Source organism: Calidris pugnax, unplaced genomic scaffold, assembly GCF_001431845.1.
Source record: "Calidris pugnax isolate Ruff unplaced genomic scaffold, ASM143184v1 scaffold70, whole genome shotgun sequence".
NCBI lineage: Eukaryota > Metazoa > Chordata > Aves > Charadriiformes > Scolopacidae > Calidris > Calidris pugnax.
The window spans coordinates 14,855,122-14,878,073 of NW_015090862.1; the positions used below are offsets into that span (position 1 = coordinate 14,855,122).

The 22,952-nt window shown below is 41.5% G+C and overlaps 1 protein-coding gene across 1 annotated transcript in view; it reads left to right on the forward strand.

Annotated features, from left to right (window-relative positions):
- Positions 1-550: 550 nt before the first annotated feature.
- The window catches only part of MCTP2 (multiple C2 domains, transmembrane 2), a 109,284-nt gene continuing 86,882 nt past the window's right edge, over positions 551-22,952 (forward strand). The window contains exons 1-6 of the mRNA XM_014944272.1: positions 551-677; positions 1,476-2,012; positions 6,771-6,833; positions 8,719-8,827; positions 21,058-21,200; positions 21,999-22,075. Of these exons, the coding sequence (XP_014799758.1) occupies positions 1,539-2,012; positions 6,771-6,833; positions 8,719-8,827; positions 21,058-21,200; positions 21,999-22,075 (866 nt within the window). The 5' untranslated portion in view covers positions 551-677; positions 1,476-1,538. The remainder of the gene's footprint in view (positions 678-1,475; positions 2,013-6,770; positions 6,834-8,718; positions 8,828-21,057; positions 21,201-21,998; positions 22,076-22,952) is intronic.

Consider the following 22,952-nt stretch of genomic DNA (forward strand, 5'->3'; position numbering starts at 1 on the left):
TTGTGGGTCTCACTTCTGGAGATAGAGGTGACAATGCAGTGTTAGGATGATCTATCTGTATTGGCACACCTTCCTATTTAGGAAAAATTTGTCACTGCCTTGTGAATGCATGTGGTGCCATTAAAGCTTACTATTTTTGGTATGAAATATGACGATGATGGTATTAATCACTTATATACCAATATAAATGGGGAGAGGATTGTGCAGCTTTAGTTACATAGTAATACAGTTAATGCATTTTTTGTAGATGCCTGAACACTCTGCAAATACAGTGGGGTTAGTCATAACTTTATCTAAATAAGTTATTAAGTAACTGGCTATAAACCTCATTCCCTTTTACAGCGTTTTTCCCTAGTGATCAGGAAAACAATGAGAGAAGTTATTTTTGGTCAGCTATGCAAATATTAGAATGTAAATGTGCTATGAGTTTTGGAAGCCTCATTCCTAAGGGTATAGGTATACACTATAAGTTCTGTGTGTGGGTCTTTGGGACTGTAAAGGAGTAAATCTGCAGGTTCATGAGCTTTTTTCTTCATGAGTTTTGATGATGATTTGACTGTCTCTGCTTCACAGAATAAGGATGGTGGCTCAGCTGTTAACCACGAAAGACACTGTCCGTGGGGATATTCCTGTGCACAGAAGTGGCTGTTTGACCGCTCCCTTATGATGCAGATACAGTAGGTGGTTTTGTTTTGGCTCTTTTTTTCTTGTCCCTCCCAACTGTATATGTGCTCAGTAGGAATCAATTCAGAGTCCACCAGTAGGTTTTCAAAACCTGTTAGTGATCCATCCATCCATCCATTTTTGTCTTAATTTTCTCTCAATTGCCTTCTTTGAGGAAAATTAATTCTGCAGAGGCGACTTTCCCTGGCAGTGGGTTAGTGTAAGGGAATGTTTTGGGGTCTCAGCTGGGATTTCTGAGATGTCCACTGTGTCCTGTTCAGCCTCAGCCACTAAGGTTGTGGAGCTGTTTTTCATGTTGTGCTTGTCCCCTAACACTCCATGTAAGAATCAACGTAGCCTAGGAAATAGCCAAAAACCCCCTACATAGGGGGGTACATCAGACAAAATTATGGTACCAGCTTGGCCAGCATTTTTCATGTGCTAGCATTATCGTGATTTAACTCTCCTCAGGAAGTTTTGTACAGAACGTTTATAAAAGTGGATAAATATCAAATTTTTGCAAATTGAGACTTGGCAGAAGAAGAAGTACAACATCTCCTCTTAGCAATCATAAAGTAGTGGGCAGACATTGCATTTTAGTGTAGGATTAAATACTTGTTCTGGCTGTTTTCCTCCTAAATAATCAAACCTACCCAGCAGATTGTATTTGGAAGCACTTACTAATGTGGCGTGCTTTGTTTTAACTGTTTAGAGAAATGACTGAAAGTTTCAAGATGAGACAACATGAATCATAATCTTCAGGGGCTGTTCACTTTCGTGATTGACTTGCCTTCTTCCTACATTTCTTCTAGTCACCCTGGGAATTGCTGAAGCCGTTTCGTGCAGGAGGCATTGCTGAGATTCCCCTTGCAGCAATGGACTTGGATAAACCATCCGTCTGGGGATCCCTGAAGCAGAAAACTAGACCGTTCCTGCAGAACCTAAGCGTGAGGAGGACAAAGAAGAGGTCTAGCAAAATGGTGGAGACGAAGGTCCGCTCCTTGGACCGACGCCTCAGTCTGTCAGTGCCTGATATGCTGGAGGTGGAGACTCTTACGGAAGAAGAAACGACTTATTCGAGTACTCAGGTGTTGTCGGGCTGCTCCCCCCAGGGCTTCTCCAGGTCTGTGGTGTCCCTGAAAAACAGAAGCACTTCAGTGAGGCCGGAGGGAGAGGACTGGCCATGGGCATCGCAGCAGGCGGTGCGCACGGAGGTGACAGTCACCCACTCAGACACATGTATCACGGGCAGCCCCGCGCCTGAGGTGAAGAGGAAATCCAGCGAGGACCTCTTTGAGCTGCTGCAGGGTGCCCACCTGAGCGCTGCGCTGTCAGACGAGGGGGCAGAGGTAGGTGCTTGGGCATCAGCTGGGCTCAGTGGCAGTCTCAGGCTCATCATGCTTCTTCTTAATTGTCTGGGTTATAAAGGGGTAGTGGAGGGGGTAGGGCCCCCTCCCATTCAAGGAATGAATGGGAGATAAAAATAAGCATAAACCATACATGGCATATAAATTATTGGAGACTAGTTCAAGTATCCTTTCTGTTAGTCTTGAGCCGCAAAGGAACCCTACTTCATTTTTTTTATTCTGACAAGGTTATCGTACTTCAGATTTTTCATATTTGTTGGAATTGCTTGCCTAAGTCAAAAGTTGTTGCACCCCTCTGAGCTCTGAAATGTGCTGCTGATACGTCTGCCGTAGTTATTCTTTTTAATTAGCATGGCTTTACCAGCGTTGCTGTGTAGCAAATCAACTTACCATCCAGCCAGTCAAGATGCAGCTGAAGGCAAGAGGTGAAAGATGACCGGTGAGTGAGGTGAACTCTGCCTGTACCTGGAATTAACCAAACCAAGCATGTGATGGAGTACAGTGAACATGTAGCATCATGCCCAGGGCTGTCCTTTGGGTTTGCATTGTGATTAATTAGAGGAGGTTGCAAAACCAAAACATGTCCTCTGCATTCCCCATCTTGACCCTCTTCTTCCCTTTCCCTCTCCTGTGCAGTCAGTGTTTCTGTGGCTGGACATAACGTCCCATGAACAGGAGGGTCAGAGTCCAATGTGCTTCAACTCTGACAGAAAACAGTAATTCCTGCCTGTCCAGGGCAAAGTGGGGAATCCTGGGGAGTTGCATGATGGCTTTTAATGTAGACAGCAGATGAAGATTGTGGCTGCCATGAAACATTTTAGGCAAAATTTGTTTCACTTATGTTTCGTGGAACTGTATCTCCTCCTGTTTAGTGTTTTTACTGGAAATGTTGGATTTTGAACTCTGTTTTGAGGCCTTTTCTCCCATAACCTAAATGTTAAAGATATGGTAGCTTCTTTCTGTAGTCATTCAAGATGCAAAAATGGGAAATGGACATTGTGGTTTAAAGTTCTCCTTTGGGAATGGTGATTTCACAGGTTAATTAACATTTTTTTAACGGCATGTGCAAAATGATGGTTAGTGCTGCTATGGGCAAAACAGTCCTTTCTGATATAAAACTTTTTATTCTGCATCTCAAAGGTCTGTGTATTGTTACCAAATCTGTGTTAGCTCCTAGTCTGTTGTGGTGCAAAGCGTCAAACTTAGTTACTGACCATCACTTCCTGTTTAGTGTTGCTAAATTGTTAATGCATTGGCTTCAACTCACTGGAGTTTACAGTTATTCAGAGGTCTGCATAGAAAAATAGCTAAAACAGTATATAGTTTTGTTTCTGTGCTTAAACTTTACTCAGAAGTTGTAACAGCTCAGAATATGGAAGACTGGACATTATGAACATGTTATTATTTTAGGAGTTTTTCCAGGTTGTTTTAATGATAGCAGTTCTTTCCTGCTGTTGTAGGCCAGAAACTCTAATCTAAAATCTACTGCACAAAGTTAATCCTAAATCCTTCTTTGACTTTGAGCAAACTAAGTGCTTTAGGAGAAGGAGGTACCTGTATGATGATGGAATAGTTTAACTTCAAGTTTCCCTCAGACGCACAGACTGAGTCTGGCTTACTCTCTGCGGAATTTAAATCTTTCCCAAAGTGTGTGTTTATAATGTGTGTTTGTATTAGAAAACATTTTATATTACTTTTATGGCAAAGCATCTTGCTATGTGAATATCCTGCCCTCCTTTCTATAATCTGCCTCCAATTGCTACTTCGAAATGCAGAAAGATTTTTTTTTTTTTCTCAAGAATACATAGGAGAGAGTGAAGCAACGGAAAGTAGAAATAGATAAGGAATATTGAACAAATTTAATTAATTTTAATTTGGTGAAAACTTCAATACTCTGCTGCTCTTGTCCTTTTTACAGCTACATAATTTGCCCTCCGTGTGCCCCGGATAGGGGCAGTTTATTGCAGAGGTTATTGGTCTCCTAAATACCGGGTGGGGTTGCTGTAGGGAGCACGACAGTAGCTTGCATCATTCTTTGGTGAGCATCATTCACTGCTCAGTGAGGTAAATCAGAAGGAAGGCAGATCACTGGAACAAAACAAACTAAAAAAAGCTAAAATGTAGGTTGAGCTTTTTTTCCCCCTGAATTGCTTGTCACATGCCACCTACGCATTTCCTGGTTATCTTTGGTCACCCAATACCATCAGATAGTTTCTGAGCCGCATGCGTGAGCTCCGTGTGGGCTTGTGGTTTTTACACTCATCTAAACTCTCAGCACAGAGCAGTCAGTGCTTGGAGCGTGCCACCAGTAAAGGCTCTTGCCACAGGTACCATATTTCCACTTGCAAAGAGATTTACTTTATCTGTTCTCTACTGCAGCCCAGGTAGGCAAATTTGAAGGGTGAAGGAGCAAGTGAAGTCATGTTGAGCCCCTCCCTGATTGATTGAGGTTCGAGGGACAGCATTAATGCCACTTTTTGCAGGCAGGTTTTGTCTGTGGTCATGCGTCACTGCTCAAGTGCTCTAACACCCCTTTGTCTTCTCACTAGCACCTTGCTGTGAGTCACTGCCAAGCAAAGCCTCGTCCCGTCCCTGATGCACTCAGTGCCCTTGTATTTTGAATCATTCTTTAGCAGAAAACAGGAGGAAATAGAAGTTGTAAATCTTGTCAGGAGGGAACAATCGATTTATATGTATATATATGTTCATACATATACTCTTTTTTTTTAATTTGTTTTTACACAAGTGCATTTGGGACTACAACCCGCTTGGTGGACGTGGCCACGTTTGTTTCAAGTTCAGAAATGTCACTGCAGTTAGATAAATATGGTCCTGAAATCTCAATTTTTTCAGCAAGGCTCCTACCTATATTCAGTAACCTCATTGCAATTAGCTACCTAGATTAATTGGAATTTACATTCTATGCAGCTAAGAAGCTTTTTATTTAAAATTAAAATTTTTGTTCAAAATCTATCTATGTAATGCAAGTAAACAGGAGAATAAAGAAAAAATCATATCTTTGAGGGTATTTTTTTATTATAAATGATATCAAACTAGCAGAGAGTTCTACTTTTATTATTATTATTTCAATAGAGTTCTTTGATTCTGTGTTTATGCCCTGTAAAACAAGCTGTAAAGAGAAACCATTATCAGTGCCAATGATGGTGCCTGAAGGAGATTCCCGTGGAGCTGGAGACGATGAGAAATACTAGGTTTAATGCACACAAGTGAGATTTTATGCATACTAGTCAGGAAATTCAAAGTTAGGGTTCCCCTAGCAGCTGTAACTCAGCTCTGTTGTGCGAGAAAACTCTTCTGCTGCTCTTTATGGTGATAATTTCTCTACTTTTAATGTGTTTTTGCAAGGTGGCCAAGTTACGATTACTGTGGGAACCATAACGTTAAATTTTGTCTGTCATGCAAGTGAAATTTCACTTGCAATGCTGGATTACTGTACTTCCTGATATGTAATACATGTATCTGGGGGTAGGAGGAGGAGAAGGATTACACAAAAGCATATTTATATTTATTTCAGCATATCAATACCTCTAAGATTTATCATCTCTGGTGTAGGAGCTGGGTTTTTTTTTCTTTTTTTTTTTTTTTAATGTTTGTATAGTGCTCCACACAATGCAGCTCTCATCTGAGAAATTTGGTTATTCCCACACTGCACGCAATAATGTTTTCACATGAGGATCGAATTCCACCTTGTGTGCATTTCTGTAGACTGAGGTTATTCTTAGCAGAAATCTTTGTATTTGAATGGGCTGTGATTGCCCTGCATTAGACCAAAGGAGTTGCCCGGGCACGTAGGTCCTCTTCAGCTAAAATGATGATCATAGACTGTCCTAGCAGTTAAAATAGCACCAGAGGTGTCTTTGACCAATGAGCCCTTTCTGTGCATCCAGACAGTCTAGACACCCTGCCACCATAGCCTCAAGTTTTTGGGTGAGTCAGTACTTAGGAAGAAATGTTTGACTTCCTCTCCTGTGCTGGGCACTAGATAAAAATCCTTTGGATCTTCCAGTTACTGCAGAAGGTGGGCAGAAGTACATGTCCATCATCTTTTTTTCCCTTTGAAGACTTTCTAACTTTTCCCCTGAGCTTTCTTTTTTTTTTTTCTTCTTTTTTTTTGCAAAAACCGGAAAAAGCAAAACTTTTCCTGGACCTTGCCTTTTGGGTGATGAGAGAGAAATTGTAGTCAAGTTGAGAAAACAGCCTGCTCCCTAACCCCAGGAGACTTCTGGCATTTTAAAATATTATCTTAGCGAGGACACTTGGAGATTCAACAAATAAAATTCCACTCAGGAATAGGGGTCAGCATTGCAGTGATGACTGATAAGTCACCAGATGCAATAATCTTCAGGAATCAGGAGAGTTTATGGTAAGGACCTTCAGCACTGAAAGCACAGGTCTCTACAGTGGAGGAGGAGAATTTATGCTAATAGCTGGAAGCAGCACTCTTGATTAGACCCAAGAGGCTAAGTGCAGTTACTGTAAATCAGGAAAAAGAAATGTATATCTAAATTAAGGAGGGGAGAGTTCTATAAGCAGAAGTATAATTATACTTTAGCAAAGAATTTCACTGGTTAAACATATGTATGAGCATTTTCTTGACTGGTACTAGGAGTATTTTCTTGATCCCTATTTTATTACTGATTATTACTGTTGATATTATTAGTGTAATGTTTCTTGATATAGTGTGGTCTAATTCATTGTATCTTTTTTTTTTTTTTGTAGTACCCATGTGGAGAAATGGATCTAGACTCTTCCATATCATCTCACATTTTTGATGATCAGATGGTAAGTCCTTCCATTTTAAAGCGTTTCGAAACTTGATGAGAAGCAAAATTTATTTTAGGTTTAGTGTCTTTGCTGCTTACAAATTAAAAAACCCCAGCAGGTCAAAAACCCTTCCATAGATTTCTCTAGTGTTTTGTGTTTTTTTTTTTCTGATCTGTTGAATTTTTTTGTTTGTTTAGTGTTGTTTGGTTTTTTTGGTTTGCCTTTCCCCCCCGCCCCAGTAGTTCAAAGCAGTTGCTAATGTTTTAAATACACCCAAATGTTCTGGTTGTTTTTCGTTTTGGGTTTTTTTTTTTTGAAGTATTCTATAACTTCTATGTTGCACTGGTAACCAATGAAAGCATCAGCATAAATACTCAAGTAGCAGCCCAGGAACAAACTGGATTAAAATAAAGACAGCAAATACCTTAACACGGCTGTAGAGTTTTACAGACAGCAAAAAATCCAGTTTAAGGGCAATAGGAAAAGGCAATGGCAGTTTTGACATGTGCTTTTCTCATGTAAAGCATATTTACCTATTCTGGATGAACTTCTCTACCTGTGCCCTCTGATAACCTCTCAAGAGCTTAGCGATATGGTTTAGTGATGGTTTTTGTCAGTGTTAGGTTGATGGTTGGACTCAGATGATCTGAAAGGTCCTGTCCAATCTAGGCAATGCTGTGATTCTAAGTGCTGTCCAGGGGCTTTTTTCACCAAAGGTGCCATCTGGGGTGACACTGAGGTGTAACCCTGACAGCATCTCTGATGAAGAAGACTCCTCTCAAGTTTGCTACTGCAAAACCTCACAACTAGCATTGCCCACTGCTGCGTTTTTCCCTTTTAGAACTATATAAAGAAATGCTGTCCTCTCGGTAGCTATACAAAACATGTACTTCCTCATGAGGTCATCAAATGGGTACAAATGGGGCAATGGAGTTTTGACATGTGCTTTTCTCATGTAAAGCATATTTACCTATTCTGGATGAACTTCTCTACCTGTGCCCTCTGATAACCTCTCAAGAGCTTAGCGATATGGTTTAGTGATGGTTTTTGTCAGTGTTAGGTTGATGGTTGGACTCAGATGATCTGAAAGGTCCTGTCCAATCTAGGCAATGCTGTGATTCTAAGCAGATGACCTGAAAGGTGATGTCCAATCTAGGCAATGCTGTGATTCTAAGTGCTGTCCAGGGGCTTTTTTCACCAAAGGTGCCATCTGGGGTGACACTGAGGTGTAACCCTGACAGCATCTCTGATGAAGAAGACTCCTCTCAAGTTTGCTACTGCAAAACCTCACAACTAGCATTGCCCACTGCTGCGTTTTTCCCTTTTAGAACTATATAAAGAAATGCTGTCCTCTCGGTAGCTATACAAAACATGTACTTCCTCATGAGGTCATCAAATGGGTACAAATGGACTCGATGATCTTTACAGGGTCCCTTTAACTTGAGATATTCTATGAATGCACAAAAAACAGCTAGAAAAGCTGCAGTCAGGATTGGTAGGATTTGGAAAACCTCTGCATGCTTTTTATGATTGTTAATATTACCACGCATTTTCAGGTATAACCCTCCTTGTGTTACCCCTTGCTTTCTTCAACATACCTGATACTGGTTATTAGTTATTTGCGTAATAAAAAAAAAAACAAAGCCTGGGAAAGAATTCTTTGTGGGGTTTTTTCCTTTTTTTTTTTCCTTTTTGTCATTAGTTATTTGCGTAATAAAACAAAAAACAAAGCCTGAGAAAGAATTCTTTGTGGGGTTTTTTCTTTTTTTTTTTTTTTTCCTTTTTGTAAAGATTGCCCTAAGGAAAGATGAGAACTTTGTCTCTGCAAAACTGAGGGAACACCTGCTCTGTTCATGGTCCGCTTCAGGTGTGCAGCAGTGACTGATTTCTTTGTTCTCCTTAGGCTCTAGAGGAAGCAAACGATTGCTTGAGTGACCTGCCCAGCCCCTTTGCTTACCTGCTGACCATCCACCTGAAGGAAGGCCGGAACCTGGTTATCAGAGATCGTTGTGGTGAGCCCCACCTTGCAGCCAATTTCCTTCACAATTCACACGGCTCTCCTTTCACTGACTTCAGTTTGGCAGCAGTTTGCCTTCTCTTCTTATCTCTAATCCAACAAGTCGTTGATTTTTGTGTCCCTTGCCCGGGTCAGGGCACTCCACGGTTGGAAACAGAGGAGAGGGAGCTGCTCCTCCTGACTGCAGAGTTGCAAAGGGATTTAGCTTCTGTGTCCAGAACCACAGGAGGCATTAATCTTGAGAAATTCTCTCTGAGCTTAAAAAAGAAAAGTCAAGGAGTATTTTGAAATTCATTAAATGATGGAGGGGCTCTAGGAGTGCTTTTTTGGGGTATCTGCAAAGATTTTAATAAAGGGGAAACCATAGGAGCAGGGCTGCAAGCCAACAATCCCCTGTGATGTGGGATGCAAACTAAGGAAGACAATGCTTAAAAAGAAAAAAAGAAAAGAAAAATTACAAATGACATATCAAACAAATTAGAAAAGATTGGGGGAATTCCTGGAAAAACTGTGTGAAAGTGCCCGCTGTAAACCTGGCTCTTGCAACAGGGAGTAAAAGTGCTTATAAGCAGCCAGTTAGTAGTTTCTCCACTTGCTGCAGGAGGCTCTGCGGAGGCTTGGAGGGCTCTGCCTTTGATCTGAGCCTGACAGAGACCTCTTCCATATGTCCATACTTTCTGCATTTTAGATTTATTCTTAATTTCATATTTTTTTCTGCATGTGGAAACTGTTCTGATACTTTCACATTGCAAAATGTATAAGCAATGTCTTTCTTTTGAGGTGAAGCTATAGGGTTTATTCATGCAGATGTAAAGAAAATAAACTTGCCAGCCTAAAAGCCTGTGCAAATTTGCATCTGGAGGGACCTGTATGGATTTAGAAACATTCTCACATGCTATGCTTGTTGGGTTTTTCACCATCCTATTATCTCAGTTAACTTTTTCCATGCTGGTTTTTCATATCTTCACCAAAAAGTAACTCTTGGCCAAATCTATGCTACTTTTTCCTCCCAGCTTTTGGAAGGAGTGGATGAATACTTAGATTAAGATCTTTTCTCTTTAAACAGAAGCGTGCATTTCCTGACAGTGTTGCAGTTCATCAGATTTACTAGCAAGCTGCACAAGCCAGGACACATCCAGCTGCTTGTATGGAAAAGATGCTGTAAATGAGCAATTCCATCAGAGCAGTGTTTCTAAAGACAAGGCATAGTTTACTCTGGGCTGTGTTTTGTTGCATAGGAAAGTGAGTGCTTGTCTTAGTGAAGTGGTGGACAACACAGTGAAACAACATAAGCAAGGGGGAAAAAAAGCATTTTGATGGGTTTCTATTGCTTTGTGGCAAATTTAGTAAACTAATTATGTGAGGAGGCGCATCATTCAATAAAATTCATGTGGTTTTTTTGCACAGACACTAGGAGGGAGGAAAATAGTGACTTAATGATTATTCTCCAATCACCATCATGTTGTAGTGATGGGTCCTTAAAAAAAGGATGCTGCTGATGCCTATCTTTATATGTCTCTGCTGTCGTGCTGGCTACTTAAGATCTTTGCGTGACATTCAGGCCTGTCCTGCAACCACAGTGGTTTTTGCAATGCACTTTTGAAAGTGGGAAGTTGTCAGCTTTGCTCATCTCTCCAATGTGAGAAAAATCTCAGAGAAAACTTGTGGGCCCTGAGGACACCACTTCCCTCTTCTTCCCCCACCACAACCCCGGGTACAGCCGCTGCGCTGGGGTGTGCCAGCCTGCCCTGAATAATCGGGATATTAGGAGCAGATTGTCAGCAGACGGGGTATCCTGCGAGTCAGACCGTGGCTTGGGCTGAAGGCCAAGTCGTCCTCATTCACATTTTGGGAACAGCAAACCCCTAGAGCTAACCAAGCAATGCTGCCTGACACAGCTGGGAGAGGGTTTTGGTCCCTCTTCCTCACGGTTTTCTGTGTGCAGCAAGGTACTGGAGCTCTCCAGGGAGTACAGAGTTGCTGGTCCCACACTTGATGTGTGTGCTGGAGTTTGAAACCTCCACCTTGTGTAAGCAACTGCAAAAATGCCCTGGTTATAGGTAGGAGTAGTGGCAGAGTGGTGGAGTTTGTAGGTAGGAGTAGCAATGTCCTGCTTTTGGTCAAATGAAGTGGTTATTCCCTTGAAGTAACAACTTCATGGATGGAAACTAACTCCAAGTACTCTGTGGAGAATGTGATATGCTTAATGACAAAATCATAAAATTGTAGAATCATCTAGTTTGGAAAGGACCTTTATGATCAAGTCCCACCATCAACCTAACACTGACAAAACCACCTCTAAATCATGTCCCTCAACATCACGTCTACCCACCTTCTAAATACCTCCAGGCTGATGACTCCACCACTTCCCTGGGCCTGTCCCAATGTTTGATAACACTTTCAGCAAGGAACTTCTAAATACCTCCAGGCTGATGACTTCACCACTTCCCTGGGCAGCCCGTCCCAATGTTTGATAACACTTTCAGCAAGGAAAATTTTCCTGTTGCCCATCCTAAACCTCCCCTGGTGCAACCTGAGGCTGTCTCCTCTTGTCCTACTGACTGTTACTTGGGAGAAGAGACCAACCCCCACCTCCCTACACCCTCCTTTCAGGGAGTTGGAGAGAGCGAGAAGGTCTCCCCTTGGCCTCCTTTTCTCCAGGCTGAATAACCCCAGCTCCCTCTTCACATGAAAACCACAAAGCCTGAGTGAAGAATGAAGGTGAACATCTTTAGCCTGAATCAGGTTTAACATAAGGTTTTTTAAAATGTAAAATGTATTTTTAAATATTTTATTTTTAAAATTTTGATTTATTTTAATATTCAGTTAAATGTCCTAAGTTTCCTAACTTTTAAGATTCAGTTACAATCTCAGCAATTGCTCCGGAAAAAAGGTCACAAAGCAGTCATCGGCTTACACCTTTTTTGGGGGAAGTTCTATCTCCAAGATAAAGAAAACGACACTCAAGCGTGGTGTCCTCCCCCCTTCTCACGCTCTCACTTTCCTCCTTAATTTCGAGCTCCGACTTTTAATTGTCCCGGGCGGAGGGAGCCCCCGCCAACGTGCGACTGGCGCCCTCTGGCGGCCGCTGCCGGCACCGGCCGAGCCCCGGACCTGGGGGACTCCACCCCCCCCGCTCCGCGCTGCCGGGGGGGCACCGGGGCCGTCCCACCGCATCCCCCCCCCCGCTGCCGGGGGGGGCCTCCCCTGCGGCCAGAAATGCCAGGACTTCAGGGTGAAATTGCCTCCATTTGGCGTTTCAGCAGCTTTTAGCAGTGAGGAACAAGACCTTCTTGAAATTCAGCCTCTGTTCTTGTTTCTGCCCGTTTTGTCCCAATGTAAGCAGTCTGTATCTGCGTGCAAACAGAAATATATAAAAATAAATCCAATGGATGGGGCAAAGGAGAAATATTTCTGCCATCGGAAACAGCTGATGCTGGAAGCTCCTGTTTCCACCCAGCAAATTCCCCAAATTTACTGATTATATGTTTAATGGGTATTAAGTAGAGATTAATTATACATAGCTGAGTAAAGGTGAGCAGTGGTTCTGCTGATAACTGCAGGCTATAAGGCAAACACGTGACTTTACTTTTTTCCAGCTTTCCAGGTGTTTTTCCAGACTTTTGGACTTGCTATGGACTGCGCTTTCTAGGACAGTTCCCTTTGGTGTGATTTAAATTCCTCCTTTACCAGATTTTTATTACTTCCCCCCCCCAGCCCCATATTATCCCTATTAACCTTTGCTCTTTCCCATTTTTCTCTTCACCTTTTGCCTCTTGCACTGTTTTTTGTCTGTTTGTTCTTTCTCTCTAATGCCTGACTTTCTGTACCCGAGCCAAGGAAGTCAAGTGCTTATTGGAGCAGGATCTTGGTTCTGGTGGAAAGGAGAGAGGCTCCGAAAAATCCCTCTTTGGGTCAAAATTTCAGTGTGTCCCCCTGTAAGGATGCAGGATGAGAGAGGTGTTACCTGTTGGTCACCAGGTTGCTTGAAGTCTGATTGAGTTGCTTCTCCTGGCTTCGTGGAATGCAGTCAAATTCAGTTGTACATTAGAAACTGCCCACGCAGATGGGAAGGGGCACTTGGCAAATGACATTCATGTCACCTGCAGGTACCTTTGGTGCCCAGTGTTAGATGGGGCATGGGTTCCATATTTATAATTCTTGTAAGTAATTAGCCAAATACTGAAGATTATGGATACGTACACTGAGGGGAATGTATGCACAATACCAAAAGTTTGGGTTTTGTATACTTTTTATAGTATTAGAGTTACCAGATGATGTGATGTTTCTTGGTGATGGGGAGGAGTTGGTCATCAATGTAGTTAATAATATTGCAAGTAGTAAGAAAGCAGAAATGTATTTTATCAATTAATTATCTGTGGAGCACTGGTAGTTCTGCCAAAAAAAAAAAAAAAGAGAGATAATTACTCTGTATCTTATTTGGCATAAAAAAAGTAATTAAGTATTCTTAATCACCAGTGCTCTAAGTGTTGTCCTTTTCTTGCACCCTTAGTGGTTTTACGTCTTCATTGAGCTTTTTTTTTTGGAAGCTCACAACTTCCAGCTCCACATGCTTTGAACTGGGAGAGGCTGGAGCCCATTTCTGTTTGCTGGTTGGCTTTCACAGGGCAGGGTGATGCCTCATGTTCACTTGAATCAGTCTAACGAAATCTGAAATGTCCTGCTCCCTTATGGCTCTGAGATGCTCTGACTCTGCACGTTGCTGCCTGTACAAGTCACCTTTGCACAGCAGTGACACAGACTGAGCAGCAACGTGATGCCACAGCTGTAAGGAACCTTCCTCAAGTTGACAAACCCAGCTCTATTTCTATAAGAAAAAAAAACCCAGAAACTGAGGTTTGGGTGCCTATAAGGGTGCGAAGCCCCTCCTGTTCCCAAGTCCTGTACTTTCAGAGTTTGAGTATATTTTGTCATCTGTTAAATGGTGTTAAATTGGTGGTTACAAAAAACATGTTTCTCGGATGTGATGTCAGCTGGTGAGTGTCAGTGGCTGCTGTGTCTTCCCCCCCTGGCCCTGAGCTGTGCTGCTCCCACCTGAATTTTGTGTCTCTATTCCACGTGGTCATGTGTTTTCTAGATTTTTACAACATCTTTGTGCCCCATCTTTCTGTCTTTCTCTTTCTTTCTGTCTTTCTCTTTCTTTCTGTCTTTCTCTTTCTTTCTGTCTTTCTCTTTCTTTCTGTCTTTCTCTTTCTTTCTGTCTTTCTGTCTGTTTTTCAGGTTTCCCTTGTTGCTCCCTGTCACTGCTCTTTGGTTTTGCTCTCTCCTCTGTCCTCTCATAATACAGCTGAATGTGTGAAAGGAGCAGGATGGGTTCTAGGAATACAGAAAGTTCCGTCACCTTTCTGGGTGCATCCCACCTCCCCTGTCCAGAGAACATCATCATCTGCTCTCACATCTACCACCACCCACTGCCAGAGGGTGCGGGTGGGCTCCTGGAGCTGGCAGAGAGGCTCTGCTGCATGGGCAGCTCTTAACATCGGTGTGAGCTGTGCCAAACCTCAGTCTCCTGAGGGCAAAATAAAAAGAAAGGGGACAGAATAATGTGTGCTTTTAACTTTAACTGATGAACCTGTAGGAGATCACCAGTGGTAGCTCTGGGCTATCCCTTGCCTGGGTCCATGCTGACACCAGGGTGCTGGAGGAAGGGACGGCCTTTCAATATCTGAAGGGTGCCTATAGAAGAGCTGGGGAGGGACTCTTTGCCAGGAAGGGCAAGGGGAAATGGTTTTAAATTGGAAGAAAAAAGATTCAGATTAGATATCAGAAAGAAATTTTTTACTCTGAGGGTGGTGAGACACTGGAACAGGTTGCCCAGGGAAGTTGTGGATGCCCCATCCCTGGAGGGGTTCAAGGCCAGGCTGGATGGGGCCTTGAGCAACCTGGTCTGGTGGGAGGTGTCCCTGCCCATGGCAGGGGGGTTGGAACTCGATGATCTTTGAGGTCCCTTCCAACCCAAACCATTCTATGATTCTATGTGTTTGTGTTGTGCTGGGTGTTCGTTAGCTTAGAGCAAGTCCATTATTTGGAAAGCAAACACTCAAAGCAATTAGGCTGAATCGCTCCCTGCAAACACACTGATTAATTTAGACTTTCTCTGTTTTCAGGGTATCTGCAATTAGATCATTAGTCCTTCAGATTTATTAATTATTGAGATGTATTAGGCAACTTTTCACACTTTTTGAAAGGCGTAATCATGGCTAATTTACAACTGCTAGGAATTTGAATGGTGCTGGGTGCTTATTTTGATGTTTTCTGGATCCTGCCTAGCTCTGCGTACAAGGGCTTGTGCTGTGAGCGTGTGTCTGCACCAAGTCCAGTTTCTGGAAGTGCAACGTGTGTGTCTGAAACTTCATCCTTATGCCCAGTGATCCCAGTGAGCATCCCGCATGGACTGGCTGTGGGAAATGAATGCACAGAGATAGGAAAATCAGGAAAATAGACTGAATTTGAACAAAAGCAGTTAATTCGTTACATGCCTAGCCACCTTTGGTAAATTAATGTTAAATTAAGAAATATAGGGATGGTAGCACTGGAAGAGAATACATAGGGCCCAGAGGATAAATATAACTCTTCTTTGGTAAATAAATGTAATTTAGATAGCAGTTTTCTTAAGCTGATCAAGCTCTATCAGTCATCAGAGCTGGGTCCTGGGGGCAGCCACCTGTGGTAACAGCTCATGTGGGTCTTTATGGGACCCCTGTAAGGAGATTTTGTCAGGCCAAAAGCTGAGAAGACAGGAAGATGCAACTCCTTACATCAAAGGTCCTCGGTGCTGGCTCGTAACGTGAAAGTGGTTTCTGCCCTGTCCTCGTGCCCTCCTGTGCGTTCGTATCTGAGCCCTGACTGGGAATACAACGTTTAATTGGACTAATGGTGTTTTGGTAGGGTCTTGGGTTTTTTCTTGGTTTATTTATTTTAATTTGTTTTTTTTCAAATCCCGTTTCTGAAGTCTCTTGTGTAGAACATCCTGGATCTGCTTCTTTCATTCTATTAATGTTCAGTTCAGGCTTTTCCCCCTCTCTTTTCCCAATCAGCTGTGGGTGTGTACAAATTCTTCACACTTCTCTGATCTTCTTGTTTTATTGCTTTTTGTTGTGGTAGGGTTTTTTTTTTTTTGTTTTGTTTGTGGGTGGTTGTATTGTGGGTTTTTTTGCTTGTTGGTTTATTTTCCCTTGGAACCTAATGGTGATGCATGTTTCCAAGCAATGTTTCATTTCCATCTGGCCACATAAAACTAGCTGAGCACAAAACTTTTCAAAATTACCTGAATTTCCTGCCAGCAGAATACTTTTTTTCTTGATTTCCCCTTTAAGCCTTGATGTCAGCTATTTCCCTACAAGAATGTAGTGGTTTTCCATTTAAAAAGAAAAGTGTGTGTTCCATTTTAAAATGTCTTTTAGTCCTTGTTGTAAATAACTCCAGAAATGCTATTTCTAGGAAGATTTTAAGAAATTTATTCTTTACATGCATATAAAGTAAGTCCTTAATTTCCTTCTTCAGATTAAAAATTAGGGTTTTAGCCAAAAGTCAAAATGGCCTAGATTATATTTCACACTGTTCTTTGATTCTTTTTTTAAAAAGGATTTTAAGGCAACTCGGTGGTAATTTTTATTTATTTATTTAAGTAAAGAAACTTGTTTCATATGCTACATTTCCAGTAAGTTTACTCCTATAAAGTAAGTGTGTGGCTTGAAATTATATCTGGTTTTTGGGGTGGTTTTTCTAATTATAAAGCAAATGTGTAGCAGCATTGAAGACGGTTGATGCGATGTATCTCTCGGTAGCTGCTAGAGGGCAGCAGGATCCATTTTAAAACACCATTAACAGTTTCTTGGGCTACTAAACCCTCTCCTGCTGCTGTGTCCCAGCAACTTTTGCCTGCTGAAGCTCGCTCAGATTTGTAGCTGGTTTTTGGTCTGCCTGCACGCCTTGCTTTTTAGTGTTAGTGAAAGAAAACAGAAGTAAAATAGATATTACAGAAATCAATTCCAGGGAGCATCACTACTGAAACGCGTGTTCTTTCAGTAATGAGAAAACAGGTCCAGCTGATGGAATGATTTTTTTAGAGGTCATCTTTTACTTTTACTTTTCTGGGTTTGTTTTAGGCTGAGAAGCAGATATTCCTCTTTGGTTTGTATATTTTGTCCATATATTTATCTGAGTGAGAATCTTCATGTCATTAGGTAACATTTCAATTAACCTCAAAGCATCACACCTTGCTTTTCCCACTGGAAAAGTGTTATTTTGGGGCTAAATTCTCAATTGATTTCAAGAGGAACCAGTCTCCCTACATTACCCCGTAGATGTTGCTGCAGCTGATGTGACCAAGATGAACAGGCTCAGACCTTGCATTCCAGAGGAACCTGGGTGCTTGTGCTTAAAAGTTACTGACTTGATTGCCCTCACTAGGAAACTGCTGCTAAAAAGTAGGTTTTTTTAAATGGTCTGACTTCTTCAGAAAATTGTCAATTGGGTGCTTGTGCTTAAAAGTTGCTGACTTGGTTGCCTTCACTAGGAAACGGCTGCTAAAAAGTGGTTTTTTTTAAAATGGTCTGACTTCTTCAGAAAATTGTCAACTTCTGTCACGTTTAAAGGAAAATTACAAAGAAAATCTATCTTTTTTTTTTTTTTTTTTAGACCAGTTCATCTCTAAAATTACTTGGCACTTTTTTGAGAAGTTCATGCTTTTCTGGCTAAATTGTGGATTGTCTCTAATAAATAGCTTTTAATCGATGCAGCCATCTTTCCGCTCTTGAATCCAGGAGGCTTTAAGCCTTGAATTCAAAATGCAGTTAATAATTTGCAGTCTGTGCTGTTTGTCCCATCAGCTGGGGCTTGTCCACCTGGCTTATTTCTCATTCCCTGCCTTCTTTTTAACCTATTTTGGTCAACCGGATGCAAAATGGGATGTCTTAAAGAACCACAGAAATGGACACGATGACCTAGAGAGAGGTCATCTCGCTCTAGGAGAGGAGCTTCACCAACATCCCAGGAACAACTTGGGGGAAGCCTTGAAAGCCCAAAAAATGGGCTGCGGTGCCGTATCCATCCCCATCATTTCTCTCCTGGCCATCCAGCTTGCACCCCAGCGATGGCCACCGAGCCCTGGGATGCTCCAGCTCCCGCCGCAGAGGTGAAAGTCCATCTGTTTGCCAGCGTGGAGGTGTCAGCCCGTCATTTGTATGATCCCCCACCGCCGACCCCTTTCCCCCTCCTGCCTAGTTGAGATGTTACCCCTCTGACAGCCCGACAGGCGAGCGCCGCCGCAGCCCGCGCCCCTCCGCAATTATTTTCCCTAACAATTAACGCCGGTACTAACTTGACACCTTTTCCTTGTTTGGCTTTTGTAAACCATCATCCCTTTTTCTATTAATTCCCGGCATTAATATTTTCTTTCGCCCAAGTGCCGCCGTTCACCCGTGAAACAGTTTGAACATTATGTAGCTGTCAAGAAAGCGAGGGATTACCCAGCGTGCCTTGCCGCAGTAAGTGACACCACTGAGGCCCCGGTTTGAGATGTTTATTTTGAGAGTAAGCTGACAAGCATGAAGGCCTGATCCCAGAGTGGCAATCTTATTTAATTAAAAGGCCTCTTTTTATTATAGCTTTTTCCCCCCTTGCTATTTTTTTTAGCTATTTTTAGATAAATACATATATATGTTGTAGATAAAAATATATATTCATTTTTTGGTACATATATGTGTTTTTATATATATAAAAATATATGTAAATATAAAGGAAGACATTCTTTTATACGTATATATATATAAGAGTGATTGCTAAAGCCTGGCTCACGCGAGCAGTGCTGGGCAGCCCTTCCCCCTCTTCTATTTTCCTTTGCTGTATAACAACCTGGAGAGGTTTCAGAGCAATAATGCAATTGGAATTCGTACTTAGCTATAGTCTTCTTGCTTCCCATCCTGGAAGAAAGGGCCTGGACTTTTATATTTGTAGATATTGAACTTGCTAGCTGTTTGCTTTCTCTGTCTCCTCTTTCTGTTTGTCTTTTTTGGGTTTTGCCCTCGCTCATGGGTTTTCTCTGCCAAAAGCAGATGAATTATGGCCATAGACCACCTGCCTCCATAGCCGCCTTCATGCTTTCATTTCATCAGTTGCTTTCCTTGTCTTGGCCAATTGCTATTTCATGCACAGAATAGGTTGTGGATGTTATTATTACTGTTAATGTTATTTTTAATAATGCAGCTTCCTCCTGCTTATCCTGTAAATAAAAGCCAGTTCTTTTTTTTTTTTAAAAGGAGCTCAAAGCTGTTACTTCTTAACTTCTCCATCATCTCAGGGCAACTCTCTATGTCGTACGGCTACGTTTTATCTGTGTGTTACCACTCATTGTGGAAAATGTGCTGGTTTTAAGCTGTAAATTTTATATATGAGTATAATAATAGTTCTTAGAAGTATTCTAGGGAAAAGTCTAGTCCTAACCCATTGAAAACAATGAGAAGCTGCCCTCTCGACTTCCCTGGCTTTGGATCAGGCCCTTATTATTATTCTCTCTTAGAGAAGATGGAAAATAAACTTCTTTTTAAGTTTGCAGTATTTTTTTCACCAAAAGGCGTTGATTTCAGCAATTACTATTTAGGAAAAGGATCAGCTGCAGGCAGTATTTGAAAACCAACGGATATTTTCCTTCTGTGAATGAAACACCCCTTGTGTACAGAATCGGCCAGGGCTCTACAACTCTTCCCTTTTGTAAATGAAATAGGATAAAACATTTCTATAATTCTTAAAAATAAATCTGCATGTCCCAGGAGCACAGTTCTGCATAGTATATGTAATTCCAAATAGAAGCTAGCACACAGCTATTTTTTTTTTGAGTTTAAGTCTGCCTTCACATAACACTGATCAGATTTTTGGATGTTTAAATATGGATTTTTCACATTCTCACTAGTTTACCAAACTACTGACAAGATTGAGCACTGGTCTTACGCTGAGTTATTCTGAACTGCTGTGTATTTGTCAGCCAGTATCTCAGTGGGATCCGGGGGTTACAACAAATTCAGGTTATTTCTGAATATGAGAAGTCTGGTGTAGGAATCTGCCTTTCTCTGCCGGCAGCCCACACTGCAGGCTGAGGGCAGCCAGGACCGTCACGTTAGCTGATATTCTTCTAATGAAATTGAACCCTTAGTAGGGAATTTTAATTCCAAAAATATAAGGTATAATAGAGAAAATATCAATTATGACAGATAAACGGCATCTGGGATAAGTTAATTGTATATGCTGCTACACCTCGGTTTTATGCTTTCCCTTATTTGCAGCAGCTTGTGAGATTTTTAATTTTTTTTGCAAAGTCTGTATTCATTACTAAATCAACCATCCAGTTAAATCCTTCACGTACCTCATTCTCCCTTTTGTATGGTGTCCTGCACGGTGCTCGGTGTTGGTGCAGATGCCACCGGTTTAATAACAATAATAAAAACTTGATTCCCTCTTCTCTTTTCCTTTGACAGATGCAAGTTTTCTATTGCTGCCGAGTGGCGCGAGCCTCACGCTCTGTCTATGGACATCTGCTCCATAAAAATATGGGACATTATTGCCACGGCAAACTGTGCCACTTGGATTAAAAATGTGTTACCTGAAATATTGTTTGTTGTCTTTATGAAGTCTATTCTGCGTGTGGTTTTTAGCCTGGGCTGGTGAATAATGTCAGTATTTTTTCACTAAAAACGTCAAATTTGGTTTTCAGTAAATTGGCAAGTGACACCAGTGATGAAATCCTGACGGGTATTTTAGCTATTGTTACTGGTTTCCTCGGAGCTCCTCTCCAAGTTACGATGCTTTTGAGTTTTGGTCTTTTTATATATTCATAGTTGCAGGATCACGTTTTCTCTCTTCCACTGTCGTGGTGTTAGTTGGCCTGTGAATTGTCCTTCATCCCTGCTTCTGCTTGCTCTTTTCCCAAATTAAAATGGTCACTAAGCTACTAAAGAATAATTAACGTTCTTTAAGAATAACGCAGCAGAGATCAAGCAAACTATGAAGAATTTTTTCCTGCTTCAATAGGCTTCCGAGTTCTGTTTAATTGATGTCCTCTATGAGCTAGCAATTTTTATATAGGTAATTAAGTATATGCATGGATATATAAAATAAGTCATTACTATTTCTTATTGTTATTTATTGTTTAATGAAAATATAATTTAAGGTGGGGGCAGTTCTAATTTATTTTTTTACTAATTATCACAGGTACAAGTGACCCCTACGTGAAGTTTAAACTCAATGGGAAAACTCTGTACAAAAGTAAGGTGGTCTACAAGAACCTCAACCCAGTTTGGGATGAAACTGTTGTGCTGCCTGTACAGACCCTCGATCAAAAACTCTGGATCAAGGTAAGTTTTGGGGATAGATTTTTGAAAGATGGGTAAATATTTATCTAAGCAATTATTTTCTACTTTAAGAACGTATTGATTTTTATTCACTGTAGCAGCATTACATAAAACATGATCCGGTTTAAGAGTTCCAGCAATTTCAAATTAAAATGCACATATGTCTTTTCCAGATTTCACTCGTGTGTTTTGCTTTCCGTCTGCAAAAAAAACCCAGGTTGAAATAAAACTCCTTGTCTGGAGATGTTTAAAGCAACGGAGCTAAATTCTGCTCACTCTTACCGGGCTTGTGCAAACTCAGGGAAACCAGTCGCGGTTTCGTAAGCACGTTTTAAGAGTGTAATTTGGCTGGGTCGAACAGAATTATTACCTGGGATGCAGCCGTGACAAGTAGCAAAGCCTTTTCTCGTTAGGAGTAACGTTACAGTTACCAAAACTGCGAGCTACCAGTTGTGAGCACTAATTGCTAAAACATCTGTAGCCAGAAGTACCTGATTTTCAGGCAGCCTTTTCGTTATACTGTGGCACGGAGCAAAAAGGAACAGGCACAATCCATAGCAGCACACATGTCTCTGTTTACATAATATTAAGAAGATACTTTCAAAATGCTGTTTAAATATTTACTTAAAAATACAAATTAGAGCAGGGAGATGGAAAATTATCCCTGAATTATATCTCAGCTTTGATCTTTCAAATACAAAATTGAACTGGAAAGGCTTAAAATATCTGTTCTTTTATCGGCTGGGATAAAACTGGCTTATGATGTGAAAATTACAAATGTTTATTTTATTTTGCTACCAGGTGTACGATAGAGATTTAACATCTTCAGACTTCATGGGGTCAGCGTTTGTAGCGCTCACTGAACTTGAACTCAATAGGTAATACGTTTGTTTAATTACAGGTTGTTAATGCAGCTTAATTGAGAAACATAGGAAAATAATGAAACGCTTTTGCTCTAGCTTGGAATTTGTCTATTCATGAAAACTTATTTTGATAGAAGGGTGGGGAGCACATTTTTAAATAAAGAAATCACTTGAGATGAGTACTGTACACACATGATTTTATCTGGAGTTATGTTTTGGATTCAAATCCAACCTGGATGAGCCCAGCTCGGCAGAAGACGCCCTTTCCTTTTCATGTCTAGGAATAAGAGTTTCTATATTGTTTAGGGAGAGCTACACCAGAATAATTTATGGAGGTGGAAGAAGAAAAGGAGGGAGAAGGTTGAGACCCCTCCTTAGCCCTGTGTAGCACGGGGTGTCTCTTTCTGTGTAGAAGGTTGGCTGAGAGCTCCCCGTTTCCAGCCTCCCCCCGCAGCCGTCCGTCCCCACGGCAGCTGCATCTGGCCCTGATTTAGTGCGGAGGCAAAGCCTGCTCCTTTTGTCTGCTGCCACTGCTTGGTCTCAATGTGGAGCTGGAAGCCAGGAATTCAAGTTTGGAGTTCTCTTTTATACTCCCTCACTCTGTGACTTTTTTTTTTTTTTTTTTTTTTTGGAGAAAATGAGTTTTCCCTGTGCGGGTTTATTATAGCCCCAATGGCTGTTGTATCCAAATTTCTAGCAACATTAATGAATTTACCCATGAGGTAGTGCCACCAGGTAAATACCAGCATTCCCCTTTTCAGAGAGGGAACTGACTCATGGAGGGAGGTTAAGCACAGGCAGGGGTAAGGCAAAATCCAAGTCTCGGGAGTCGAATCCCATCCATTGCTGTTAGAAAATTCACTGGGATGAGTTTCTCTGTCACTACTCTTCC